Here is a 14665-nt window from a genome sequence, read left to right as displayed (position 1 = left end):
CCTCCCATTTGATGGCAAAGCTGTTTGTGGACCAAACGGATATAAAACTGCATGGCCTGAAAGACTCCCTCACAACACTTCAGACTCTGGGCCTCTGTGTTCTGGCTCCGGCTAAACCTAAGTTTAAGCCGCAGCAGGCTCCTGCCCAGACTGCCCACTCTAAATACGAGCCCACTTATAAAAAGGCGTGGGACTATAAGACACACCCACAGAGGCAGTCTTGGCCTGCCCCCCAGCCTGGGTCCTCCAAGGGGGCAAACAGGCAGGGAAACGGCAGTTTTGATGGGATGCCCGGGGGTGCCCTGCCAGTTCTCATCAGGGATCCACCCCCAATAAAGCTTCCGTTCTCCAACCGGTTGGTGCTTTCCTCCAGGAGTGGTCGTGCCTGACCTCGGACTGATGAGTCCTCAACACCATCTCCCAGGGTTATACAGTTTACCTCCACCCTGCCCAACCACCCCCCACATAGTTTATTGGGGCCGTCCTGATGCCACGTCGGCCAGAGCCTCCCTCCCTCAGGACAGGTTTGAGACCCTGAAAGGGCTCATCGACACAGTCACAAGGTTTCCAGTGACAACAGCCAGAGCGTGCCTCCAGCTCCTGTGTCACATGTGCATGTATGTGGTCCACCATGCCAGGCTCAGGATGAGGCCCCTCCAGCTCTGGTTGGCCTCGGCATTCTCCCAGGCCAAAGTTAGGATGGACAAAGTCCTCACTGTGGCGAACTGGTGATTGTCTCCCTACAATGGTGTTCCTCCCCGGGGAACATGCTCCAGGGGGTCCCGTTCACAGGCAGGCCACTGTCAATGGAACTGGTGTCTGATAAATCAGACCCAGGGTGGGGAGCCCATGTGGGGGATGTTCAGACCCAAGGTCTGTGGTCTGCGCAGGACCTGGCCCTCCACATAAATGTCAAGGAACTCAGGGCGGTGTGGCTGGCGTGCCTGGCCTTCTGGTTGCACGTGGAAGGCCGGGTGGTCAGGGTTCCCACGGACAACACGGCCTCGATGTTTTACATCAATAGGCAAGGCGGGGCCCGATCCTCTGCCAGGAAGCCCTCAGGCTGTGGGACTTCTGTATAGCCATGACATTTGCCTACAGGCCTACCACCTACCGGGCTCCTGGAACTTGCGGCGGATCGCTTGATTTAGGGACTTCCCCTCTCAACATGAGTGGTCTCTTCACCCATAGGTGGTGTATAGACTTCCATGGGTGGGGAACTCCCCAGGTCGACCTGTTGCGACTCGGCAGAACCATCGCTGTCCCCAGTTCTGCTCTGGGTGGGGGCTGTGATGGGGTGCTATCTCTGATGCCTTCCTCCTGTCCTGGTCATGCCGGTTTCTCTATGCCTTCTCCCCACTCCCACTGATAGGCAAAGTCCTGGAAAAGATAAAGATGGACAAGGCCCGGGTCCTACTGATTGCCCCAGCATGGCCCAGGCAGCATTGGTATGGGACCCTCATGGGCCTGGAAGTTGCCCCGCCGTTGCCATCCCGCCCAGACCTGCTCTCCCAGGACCAGCGCCGCTGCCTCCACTCCAACCTAGCAGCACTCCACCTCACAACGTGGCTCCTCAACGGTAAGGCCGGGAGAAGAGGACATGCTCAGAAGGGGTTCAGTACGTCCTTTTGGAAAGCAAGCAACCCTCCATGCGACGAGCCTACTTGGCAAAGTGGTCTCGGTTCTCCCGATGGGCGGATGAGTGGGTCCCCTGTGGCTGCCCTGATCCAGCTCATTTTGGACTACTTCCTTCACCTTAGGGCCCAGGGCCTGGCGCCCTTGTCCGTCAAGGTACACTTGGCGGCTATATCAGCCTTCCACACACCGGTGCAGGGCCATTCTCCCATGCTATGACTGGCTGATTCCTTAAAGGATTGGATCGTCTCGTCCAATACATCAGGCCCCCAGTCCTACAGTGGGATCTGAACCTGGTGCCACTGGCCCTCCTCATGGGCCCCCTGTTTGAGCTGCTAGCTACATGCTCCTGGTTGAACCTCTTGTGGAAGGTAGCCTTCCTGATGGCAATCATTTCAGCTAGACGGGTCTCAGAACTCAGGGCCCTGTCCTCCGAGCCCCCTGTACGTGGTGTTCCATAAGGATAAGGTCCAGCTCTGCCCACATCCTTCATTCCTCCCGAAAGTGGTCTCCGCCTACCACATGGGTCAGAACATTTTCCTGTCGGTCCTCTGCCTCAAGCCCTATGCGTCCAGTGAGGAGTGCCGCCTCCACACGCTGGATGTGTGACGGGCTCTGGCTTTCTACCTGGAGCGGACAAAACTAATCAGAAAGTCCTTGCAGCTGTTCATTGCCTTGTCTGAACGCATGAAGGGTCAGCTGATCTCCGGTCAGCTGATCTCCAACTGGATCACATTATGTATCCATACCTGTTATGACCTGGTGGGAATCCCCGGCCATCAATTGTGAGGGCACACTCGACTAGAGCGCAGGCCTCGTTGGCCGCCTTTTTGGCCTATGCCCCCATCCAGGACATTTGTAGGGCTGATACGTGGTCTTCAGTTCACACTTTCACCTCACATTATGTGATGGTCTCCCAAACCATCTGAAGAATTTGTGAACTCTTACCACCTTCAACAGATATAGCTTGGAATCACCTACTGTGGAATACACATGAGCAATCACTAGAAGAAGAAAAGAGTTACCTTTTCCATAACTGACGTTCTTCGAGATGTGTTGCTCATGTCTATTCCACATCCCGCCCTCCTTCCCCTCTGTCGGAGTTGTGTGGCTAGAAGGAACTGAGGGTGGGGGGAGCGCGCAGTGGCCCTTATACCACGCCATGGAGATGCCAGGGGTTACTAGGGGCACTCCCCGACAGGTGCTGCTAGGGGAAAAACTTCCAACACCAGTGCACGTGGCAAGCATGCACGCCTACTGTGGAATAGACATGAGCAACACAACTCAAAGAACACCAGTTACGGAAAAGGTAACTGTCTTTTCTCTGGTCCTGCATCCTGAGCTTTCAGCACTATTTGTCAAATTACACATAAGTAGAAATATGCAGAGCTGCTTGGAGAAATGAAGGTTATTTGTAACTTGAGTTCTTCAAGATTACTATGCATATTCATACTTCTTCTCAGAGTCCTATTGTGGTTCCGCTGGCTTAGTGGTGGAAGGAACTGAGGCAGTAGTGGGTGCAGTGCCCCATTATATAGCTTCACCCTCAGATCATTTGGAAATGGTGAGAAGAGGGTTAGGAGGGATGCACATTCGTTCTAACAGGCACTGCTTGGAGAATGTTCTACCATTAAACACCACCAAGCAACTCAATACCCATAAGTACCCATGTAAGGGGTGTCTCATCCCCTGTGGTCCAGTCCCAGCAACTGGCAGTCAGAGATTTAGGATCACTCAATAGTTGCCCTGTTCTGTTCATTCCCTCTGAAGCATCTGGCAGTGGCCACTGTCAGAAGGCAAGATACTGGGCTTAGATGGACCATTGGTCTGTTGCAGTATGGGCATTCTTACATTATGTTCTTAAGTAGCCTTCATCTCTTGCTTGAATAAATAGATCAGATGGTTTTATTTAAAGATAAACTGAAATGTTTTCAAACACTTGTATTTTAAAAACTTTAAAAATCCAAAATTGATGATAAAATGTATGACCTAAAAATGACAAATTCATTTTAAAAATAAGATATAAAATGAAAGGGTTTTTTACTAGTCAGTCATAGATTGAAGAATTTATGTGGTGTCATTAACTGTTATAGGAAAAAAATAGACTTTTTAAGCAGATCAAGGATCTGTATTTCATATCTAAGTCTAGAAATGCCTGCAACTTTAAATGGCAATATAGAACTCCAAGGGCTTGAACTCAGGTCTTGACAAGTAAGTGAAGAGAGAGAGCTTGCAACACCGCTGATTTAAAATGCATTTATTTGTAACGTTTCAATGTGCCCGTGTATCCTGCTAGAGATTAAAGATCTCAAACAAGGGGCCAGGTAGTGCTGGAAGTCAGCTGTATATTCACCCAGCACTTTTCTGCTGTTCCTATCAGATTCTGTAGCATATTTATTTTGGGTTGTTTTTTTTAAGTTCTGAACCCTTACGACTGTGAAGAAAATATACTGAATGTAAACTAGTGCAGTAGTGTCTTACTGAGTCTGCAGACAAGCAAATAAAATGTCTCAATATTAGCTATTATATTGTGGGTGAGATAATATCTTTTTCTGGACCATCTTGTGTTGGTGAGAGAGACAAGCTTTCGAGCCACACAGAGCTCTTGCACTGTATGTTATATAGTTGAACATTTTAGCAGAAAAATTCAGGTACTGTGAATAGAGCTTGAGTTAAAGTACCATTACATTTTTCAGACTCAATTTTAAAAGGAAATACAGGACAAGGCATTTCAATTCACCTTTAATTATTTTTGTTTCAAAATTCCTCTTCTGGTTTATTTATTACAAAGCTGCTATTCAATTAGGAATAATGTTCTTTATTACCAACTTAAAAAAAAATCCAAACCCAACCTAGTTTTTAGTTTGCAGTGTAGCATTGGTTTCTCCCTGGTTATGACATGTTACCAAAACAAATACTGTATGTCTTTTAAATACGTCAGTGCCGGCAGAGGTATGCAGAATGGGGGTAGGTGTGGAGAGTATAATTTTGTAATTGGTATAATTGAATTGTATACAAAGAAAGCTAGCTGTTTGTTCTGATTTGAGCTGATGTGGTTTTCATACTGAGCATACTAGAATTTTGAAACCATGGAAGAAACTGTAATGTACATTGGTTTAAGTCATTTTGCTAAATGTGATCTGTCTAACAGATTACATATTTTCCAAGTTTTGTCGATTTAAGATTTACTGTGGTCTTTCAATTGCATGAAATTAGTCCTGTTTTTCTATCCCTTCTAATTACGTTGTATATTTTAATTACATCTTGTATTTTGTGTCTGAAGATAGAATTTGAAGATCTAAAAGATTTCATTTCCGTAGTAGGGATGATTGATTTTTCTAATTCATTTCACTTTTTAGGACCAGATTCTGCCCTCAGAGATGCATAGGCTACTGCTATTGAAACTGATGGAAATTTAACATGCATATCTGAGGACAGGCTTTTGTACTTTATGTTTGAGTGGAGAACATATTATCAGTGCATTTCTTTACTTTCTCCAGAGTTCACATTTAAAACAAGATACAGTCATAAATACTAGACACATTCTAAATAATAAGAGGAAGTTATTCTTAGGTGCACACATGCACATACTTTAAGAACACACACAGTAGAAGAAAAAGAAGCACAGCTTTATAACAAAGCAAATTATTTTTCCACATTATGAGTTTTTCATCTTATTGTTGTACACATCTGAACAGCTTTGTCCTTGTTAAAAGAAGTGAAAAATCTCTTAGGGAATGTCTGTGTGGGGAAATTTACTCACAGAACCATCCTGGTATAATTCTCCATGTGGACATGCTTATTCCAGAATAAGAGTGGCTTTGGGGGAGAGAGCTTATTTTACGTTGCTTTCAAAATGACATAAACTAGACCAAAAAAAACCACTCTTATCCTGGAATAACTGTGTCTACATGGGCAGTTATAGTGGTATAATTATATTCGTATAGTTCTGCTGGTAAATTTCCCCATGTAGGCAAGCTGTTGTTCAGCAAGTGCCTCTACTTTGGACTGTATAACTGGATTACTTAAATCTGTGTCCAGTAGAATCCAGTAAAAATACAATGTTGTATTTTGTGTGTCAGATCACTATAGTGGCACAACAGAATTATGTTTAGCATTTCTACTCAAAATACTCCTTAGGACAAACAGAAGGCTATTTTCAAGGTAGGCTAAAATCTTCAGGTGTGTTTTAAAATAAATATTTTTTTTTCAGCAGGGAAACTTGACAATTGCTTTTAAAATTAAAAATTGAAAAAATCTCTCACCAGAAGAGGATTTTAAAGATTATCATGCCATATATTATGAAAATTTAGCAAAAACATCAATGAAATCCTCTTTTTTTTTTTCTTTTTTAAAGCTATTCAGATTCAAAAGCCACTGTGTTCCTGGTAGCCAGAAGTTTTGGCTTTTGTTTGCAACTACATTACCTACATGTAACTTTTTAACAAGCAGAAATACTAGACTGGTGAGCATTGCACATGTTTAGAAATTCCCTGCAGAACTGATATTGAAAACATTTTGCACTTGGCAGTAGGTAAGCTCTGAGAAGTTTTGGTTCATTAATCAGTATATACCTCTCACAGACGAGATTAATAGCAGCACATCTGAGGAACAGCAAATTAAAACCAGTTATTGCTGTCAGAATAAACTTGGTAACAGTTATGTAATTTTTGGCAGACGCTACATGTTCCAAAAGGTCCAAAATATTCTGACTATAAATATTGATATTCCACTGATTATTTAAAATAAACACTTTGAAGCAAAAAACTAGCGCTTAGGGTCCAAAAACATATAGCTTTATATTGCTCCAGAATTATTGACTCAGCTGTTGAAAGATTTTAGGAACTGTTCTAAAATGTGTATAGCAAAGACCTTAAGTAACTAAATGTGTCCGTAGTAAAGACTACTTTCAAAAACACAAAATGTAGATTTTCCAGTGACATTCCGCTTTCTTGGTTACACCCCATAGCATATTGTAATGGGAGCCAGAGGAGGGTTAGAAAAAGTAGTCATTTACCTTTTAAAGAATTTGAACAGGTTTTCAAGAATGTCTAAGACTTTTGTTTTATGCCATAGTTATTTTTCCCCAAAAACTTTTTTTGCCACACTTAAATTTCACTTTAGTTTTTTTTCTGTGGTCTCTTAATCTGCAGGTGATTCCTGAGGATTAGTAAATACAAATAGTTACTTTATATCTTTTCCATTGTTCTAGATGGTTTAATATATTTTTGTATTTATCCGTCCTGAAAAATGCATAGGGAGAGATGAAAAGTGTAAACTTTGTTTAAACTGTTGATATTTTTTAATTCTGCTTTTTTCTTCTGTCATAATAACTAGATTTCAAGTTTAACCATTTTGATTTTTCAAATATAAAAACCTTAAGTGTTTCTCCATTTAGCATGAATGCAGTTGTAAACTAGGATTCACAATATTATTTATGAAACACTTCAGGGGCTTTGCACTTTAACCAGTCATTCAGTAATTAACTTTCATTCTCTTAAATTTTAGTCCTGTAGTTTTGTGGATGCATTGGGAACACACCAGTAGCCAAATGTACATACAGCTATCCTTTATTACACATAGTTAAAGCTTTTAAAGGAAAGGAAAAGATGATTATTTGGCTACGAGAATTTGGATTTAAACAGCTTGATTGTCAAGTTACAGGTTTGAATGTTATTTTGAACTGATATATGACTAATATCATTCTTGTTAGTTTGTACAACTGGAATAATTGTTTGTTAATAGAGAAAATGCAAATAGTAGTCTTAGATAGAAAATCCCTTAATAAAACATATTAGTTGGATTGAGGCGTATTAGTAGCTGTTTGAATTGTTGACTAAGCTGGCCTGTTTTCTTCTAAAGTGGTTTTACTTGGATATCCATTTTCTAGCTCTAGTAGTGCTAGCTACCAGTACACTCTGTGAAGGGAGAAATCCTGGCTCTATTGAAGTCAGTGGGAACTTTGCCATTAACTTCGGGGCCATGGTGTTACCCATTATGTTCAAGATACACTAACTGCATATACTAAATAATTTTCTTTATGCTATCTGCTGGTTTTCTATAACTATATATGTGCACTAAGTCATTAAGCTAACCTAAAATAAAATGTACAGATGCAGTAGAATAAAAATTTGACTAGAATGTATTTCAAAACAACTCAAACAAATGAATTGGTTCATGCTGTCATGATTTTCCCCTATGTTAAACTGTTCCAGTGTCGTAGAGTTTTTTAATGATTATTATCAGATGCTACAGAAATTAGTTTAATGTTTGAGAGTTGTCAAATAACTCTTAGGATAGTATTATATACATAAATGTATCAATCTCATGCAGAATTGTGCATATATATACAACATCCATATGCAGACTTGCTTGCAAATAATTTACGTATGGATTTGCAATTAAGCTTAAATAGAAAACTTACCAAAAACAAATTTTGCTGCTGCTTTTTGCTTCTACAGTAGATTGAAAATCCAGAAGTCAACTTGTTTTTTTTCTTCTTTGTGTTACCAGTGTTATTGTTAATCTGTAGTTCTAGTGAAAACTTTTTTTTCTTGCCCTGTTAGATCCAAACTGTATTAAGGAATTGGTCGTCTTCCTGCAGATTTAATAGAATAAAAAAATCAATCTAACTAAATCTCTCTAAGAAACATAACTGAAGTTCCAGTGTATTCTATTCCAGAAAAAGGGATAGTAGTGTGTTTGAAGCTGCTGTGTCTTACTGTCACATGCAGAAATGCACTAACCAGCTACAGCTGACCCAGATTCCATATGCAGTATGCTTGGACAGTTTTCCTTTTCTTAAACAAACATGCACTAGACTTAGCTGTTCAGCCCACCTCTGATGTCACTATGAACTCACTGAAGAGCAAACAAAACTCCTTAGGGTTTCCTGTCATTGCCTTTATGAAAGGGCAGGCGGAGGCTGAAGAGCTATGGACAAGGAAAGATTGTTTGCTGGTTAGAGGGAGGGCACTATATGGAAACAGTCTGTGCAAGAGTTCAGCAGGCAATTACAAAACTAACATTTTATTTCACAGCCTAAAGATGCCTTTCAAGTTGTTACAGTACTGGGCTTCATTTAGAAGAAAGATTCTTTCAGACTGATGAACTCAACTTGTGTTCCCAGGAATAAAAGAGGCAGACTGACTGGGTACAACAGGAAAAATGAACCATTTATAGTCTAGAAGAATGTTGAACAGAATGTCACATTCAATTCTTGAAGTTCACTTAATAAGAAACAGTTTTAGCTGTTACACTCACAAAGAATCTGATACATGTGGAAAATGTTAAAGCTATGTTTGGTGTTGGGTTAGGTATTAGAATATTTGATGCCATCTGATTAGTATTAGAAGAAGCAGAAGCCACATGTATTACGTGCTTTTAAGAAATGAAGGATACCGTCGTCCGCTTTTAATTCTGTCACTTGACAGTTTGTGTACAGGAGTTGATTCAGTTTGGGATTTTGTTTAGTGTAGTTGTCAATATTGTCAGAAATGACTAATTAATTAAATTGTATGGTTTATTTTTTTCTTCTAAAATTGTTTTAGATTTGATAAATAGGTCCAAGGATCTTGTATTTTGCAGAGGAGCTCTCTAGAAAGGTCTTCTTAATTGTCCTAAAGATAAAAAGGCTTTCACTTAACTTTGAGCAAGAAATAATTGTTTAGATATCTCCTTCCAGAAATAATCTGTTCACTAATCCATAAATTTATAACAAATACTACACTTTTCTTCCTTATGAATCTCTGTTGTTTGAACCAGTAAACATTATTCACCCTTCTTTCTATTTTAGATAGTACACTGTTCAGATCAGGGACTTTTATTGACTATCTCTGGACACTGCCTAGTACAATGGGACCCAACATGGTTAAAACCTTTAGGTACCACCACAATATAAATATTAAATAATAATCGCTGACCGTTATTAATTTATCATTTTAATAAATTAATATTCTAGTATTAGCAGAATAAAAAATCCTGAATTAAAAATTAGATGAAAATAAAATTAAACTGTATATCAGATTCTATTTAATAACTTTCTATGAACTTTTTTGTCACCTTTCAGCCAGAAGGCTTTTAACTTGCTTCTGTGTGCATGCAGACTGTGTTTGTATATTAATATTGGAGCAATGCCCAGAGGCCCCACTCAGGACTGAGAGCGCCACTGTGTTAGGAGCTGTACAAACACAATCACTGCTCCAACAAAGTGTTTTTTAAAATGTTCTTCCACCTGTAAAGCCAAACATTTTTGGGTTACTCTGACTCTAATTATACAGGTCTCAGAAAAAAGAAAAATAGAACTAATTTTAGAAGTCCCATAAGTATTACCTAAAATAGCGGGGGTGGGGGTGGGGAGGAGGTTGTACAAAGTATTGAATTTAAGGTTGCATATATTGAGACCTTCCAGGGCTAGAAGCAAGTGCTTTGTCTCATTAGAAAACTGAGATTTTCCCCATTCCAAGGGTAATCTATGAGGTTTTTCTCACCCTGCAGGGTCATGTTATATTGGGCCTTTTAACAGTTACAGGACTGAATATTGCCTGTCCTGCGCTTCAGACTGTCTCTTGGGGATGAAAGGAAATCATTTCTATAACAGGTTGTTTTTAAGTGGTAGCAGCATCAAGCTGCTCAGAAATGTACAGTGTTAGCATTGTCACATGAAAGTCAGAATAGCGAGCAGAATGTAGGCGGGGGCGTGTGTGTAAGTATGTGTGCGCATCCCTACAGTGAAATGTGCAGACCATGAGAAGCTCTTACCAGATGCTGAAACAGCAGTAGATGTAGAAGTAGTAAATAGAAGACATAAAGTTCCAACCAAGAGAAGAGATCTATGCAACCCGTGTGGTAGAAGAGCAGTTGAAACAAAAACATCTTCTAATGCAGAATCCAAAATTAAGGGAATTGGAGAGAAATGTCTTCAAACTTATCAGAAATAAAGATTTTCTGTTTTCCCATAGTTGTGCACAGTTTTGCTTACTGGTTTTTAGTGGGAAAAGGCATTAGGGATAGTTATGATATATAGCAACCTGCTGTTAAATCATAAATAAAAAATGGCAAAATGGCAAGGGGATAAAACCCATGCATAATCATCATGCCCTTACCCTAGACAGATTTTTGATATTACATCTATCCCTGATAGAGAAAAACTCAAGGTTCTACCTTTTCAGCACTTTTGAATTCTTGTGTAACAAATAAGCTATTAGTGAAATGAATTTAAAAATTGTGTGGCTATATTGGGGCATGTATATATTAGAATGAAATTCACCCATCCCCACACATAGCATGACACTTTGCATTGATAACTCAGCCAGCCTTGTGATGGAGATGAAATTCAGTAGCCTTTTTTCCACTCCTTACAGTCCATTCCTCACCCACCTTATCTGTAGATAGTGAGGGCCCTCTTCCAACATGCAAGGGGATTAAAGGAAATGTGATGCAAGTGTCATGTTGGTGAGAGAGAATAGTGTTGCATTTATAAATAAATAAAAATAAATAATTGGAGATATACCAATCTCCTAGAACTGGAAGGGACCTTGAAAGGTCATCAAGTCCAGCCCCCTGCCTTCACTAGCAGGACCAATTTTTGCCCCAGATCCCTAAGTGGCCCCCTCAAGGATTGAACTCACAACCCTGGGTTTAGCAGGCCAATGCTCAAACCACTGAGCTATCCCTCCCCCCGCATTTGTTGCAGCAATAAATGGTCAGGACTGGGACAAGGCTTTGGAAGTGGAAATGGAGAGGAATACATGGACTTTGATGTCTTCTTTTACTGCCTTTTTTCCTCTCCTCCTTTCCACACACTAATGCTGCTGTTAAATCCTGCTAGCTTTAACTCCAAAGTTGTGAGCCTTTGGGACAGAGAATAACGAAGTTGCCAGTGGTGAAGGAAGAAGATGGAACCTTTAAAGATGAGACTTGGAATTAAGACACTAAACACTCAAAATCATTAAAGATCCTATAGAGCTTTTACAAAGTGTGGGGGAGAGGCAGGGGTCCTGGAACAGTTTGTATAGTGGGGGTGCTGAGAGCCATTGAAGCAAACTGTAAACCCTGTATATGATGGAAACCACTTCAAGCCCAGGGATGTGGCAGCCCCACCCCCACTATCCCTAGTTCCATCACGTATGGGGAAAGGGTGTTAATCCAAGTGTCCTAATCAGATTTCAATTTGCGTATACTCTTTGTCTAGCAAACGCTTTCCTGTTGCTGTAATTTGAGAAGTTTTTGTTCGTTTCGCTGGGATAGAAGGGGAGATTTTTCTGTTGGTCTGTTTCAACACAGCTGAGTTGGAGGAACTGAATATTCAGAGATTCTAAGGCCAGAAGCTAATTGTCTAGTCAGATAACTGTATATAACAGGCATAGAACTTCCTTCAAATAATTCCTGTTTTAACTAGATTATATCTTTTAGAAAAACATCCAATCTTGGTTTCATAAATGCTGGTGATGAAGAATCACCACAACCTTTGGTAAAGTGTTCCAATGGTTAGTTAATCTCCTCTGATTAAAAACTTATACCTTATTAGATTGTATCACATTGAAAATGTTTAACAAAGTTCATGTTTTTTAACCTTCTGTGTTGAATACCACTATAGGCTTGTCAGGGGAATGATGATTAATTGTTGGGATTACAGAAGCTGAGACCTGGCATAGTTGCACATAGTTTGATACTTACTTACTTACTTTGAAGATTCTGAAATGTTAATATGCTTCCACTGTCAAAGACTAAAAGCCAGATTGTGCCTGGTCCCTGTATAATACACAAGGAAAGCTTCCAACCTTCCATTGTGCCTGGCCTCTGTGGAGAGAACAGAGGTGAAAGTAAGCCGGTACGGCGTACCAGACCAAACCGGCTTCCCCAGGCTGGTGCTTTAAAGGGCCTGGGGCTCCCTGCAGTGGCCGAAGCCCTGGACCTTTTAAATTGCCTCCGGAGCCCCTCTGCCGCTACCCTGGGGCTCAGGCGGCGAGGCTTGGGCGGCACTTTAAAGGGCCCGGGGCTCCTGCCGCTGCGGGGAGACCTGTAAAGCGCTGCCGGAGCCCCACCGCTGCTACCCTGGGGCTCCAGGCGGCCAGAGCCCCAGGGTAGGGGTAGTGGTGGCAGGGCTCCGGCAGCACTTTAAAGGGATCCCTGCAGTGGCAGGAGCCCTGAGCCCTTTAAACCGCTCCTTAGCTCCCGGGCTTCCAGCTGCCTGTGCAGCTGGTAGCTCGGGAGGTTATTTAAAGGCCCTGGGGCTCCCAGCCACAGATGGAGCCCTGGGGCCTTTAAATCTTGATTTAAAGGCCTCACCTCTTCTGGTTGAGGCCACGCCTCTTCCGGTTGAGGCCAGGCCCCCACTCAGGACTCCAGCATACCGGTAAGTCCTATAAGTTACTTTCACCCCAGGGGAGAACGCAAGTCCTTACACTCAAAAAGCATAAAGATTTCACTGGGCTAGTATTGCTGCTGGAGCTGTTCACTGCAAAAAGGGCTGAGAAAGGAGTGAGGCAAAACCACTGGACAAGTGATGAAGGGGAGTACTCCTCCAAGGGGTGGCACAGCACTTCCAAGCAATATTATTTGTGCCTCCTTGAGGCACAAACCAGCAAAGAGCTCTTGCAGGCACAGGGCTTTTTCTCCATTGCTCCTGGAGCAAGACAAAGATTAAATGCCACAGTGGATCCTTATACACATTAGTAAGTGTGAGCAGAAGTACATTCAAATTCAATTAATTGCTTTTTCTTTTAAATTTGAAACATTAAATAAAGGAAATACTCTAATCTTATTCATTCAGGTATTTATCTCTCCGACTTGACGTATATTGACTCCGCTTACCCATCTACAGGGAGCATTCTGGAAAGCGAGCAGAGATCAAATTTAATGAACAACATACTTAGAATAATCTCAGATTTTCAGCAGTCCTGTGAATATGGTAATCTAGCTCATTTATTTATTTTGCAGTATTACTGAGGGCAACTGATAAAATAAAATGTTAATCTTCTACCATGCTGTTATTTAATAAGTCTTAACCAATTAATGTACCATTCCCATCTATAACCATAAATCCTATTAAAACCAAATTCTGGAATTGTTGGGTTATCCTGTCCTGTCAGCAGGCAGAGAGAGAATGAAACTTACTTATCTTCTACTTATCGCTTCTGTATTTTCAAAATACATGCTGTGAAGATGTTTACATCTGGCCTTCCTTGGGTGCAGGGGAGGTCAGCCCAGGCATGGTTATGGATGAGGGGGAACAAAAAACTGCAAAACAGTGGTGAGGGATCATTGTATTCTGTGGCCCCAACTAAAGACAATAAGAGAAATATCTGCTTGTATGCAAATGTTTTCAAGAAACTCCCTTTGTCTAACGATGAATGACATAGTGATAACTGATATATTGCCTCTTCTCTAGATATTCCTCTGTTGCCTCATGTCCAAAAATACTTGAACTCAGTTCAATACATAGAAGAGCTACAAAAGTTTGTGGAAGATGACAATTACAAGTAAGTATAAAACTCTACAACTGACTAGGTAACCTTTTCTTTTTCCTTTTAAAAAAGTGAGTTTTATGTAACAGAAACCTTGAATACAATAATGAGCAGGCAAGAGATCCTGCTTTCATTTAGGTAAATAAATCTAACCTCAACACTGCCACTCTCTTACTTCCATAAGTCTCTCTCTCTTTACTATAAGGAGACTGAGAAGAAACTGGAGTTAGAAAATAAGCTACAGTAGTCGTGACTTAAATTTTTCCTTTAAACATTTTATTTTGTTATTGTTTGAGGGATAGATATTTAAGAAAATTAAACATTAAAGTTGGAAAAAATCCAGTATAGTATCTTTACTCTGCTGTAAAACTGCAAAATGCTGTTGAAGGCAGAAAGTAAACAAACTGATCAGAGTAGAGATTTTTTTTCATTACTCTATTTCAGTAATTTTAGGTGGTGTAACAATAGAAAGAATTAAATGCAGAGCGGAATATGTTTTTTTATTTGGAAAACCCTTTAAGCATAATAGAAGGGATACAGAAGTAGACAATGAAAATAAGAGG

The 14665-nt window shown here is 40.9% G+C and overlaps 2 protein-coding genes across 4 annotated transcripts in view; one reads left to right on the top strand and one right to left on the bottom strand.

The window, feature by feature from the left end:
• Positions 1–8224, bottom strand: part of ANGPTL1 (angiopoietin like 1) — a 44840-nt gene extending 36616 nt beyond the window's left edge. Inside the window, exon 1 of the mRNA XM_045028275.1 lies at positions 8060–8224. The gene's annotated coding sequence lies outside the window, so the exon portion shown is untranslated. The remainder of the gene's footprint in view (positions 1–8059) is intronic.
• Positions 1–14665, top strand: part of RALGPS2 (Ral GEF with PH domain and SH3 binding motif 2) — a 298932-nt gene that overhangs the window by 197392 nt on the left and 86875 nt on the right. For all 3 annotated transcript variants that reach the window (XM_045028272.1, XM_045028273.1, XM_045028274.1), the window contains 2 exons: positions 13409–13546; positions 14027–14117. In XM_045028272.1, the coding sequence (XP_044884207.1) occupies positions 13409–13546; positions 14027–14117 (229 nt within the window). The remainder of the gene's footprint in view (positions 1–13408; positions 13547–14026; positions 14118–14665) is intronic.

This window comes from Mauremys mutica, chromosome 8 (assembly GCF_020497125.1).
Source record: "Mauremys mutica isolate MM-2020 ecotype Southern chromosome 8, ASM2049712v1, whole genome shotgun sequence".
NCBI classification, from domain to species: domain Eukaryota; kingdom Metazoa; phylum Chordata; order Testudines; family Geoemydidae; genus Mauremys; species Mauremys mutica.
The sequence above is the reverse complement of the archived record's forward strand: the minus strand, read 5'-3'. Positions and strand labels throughout refer to the sequence as shown.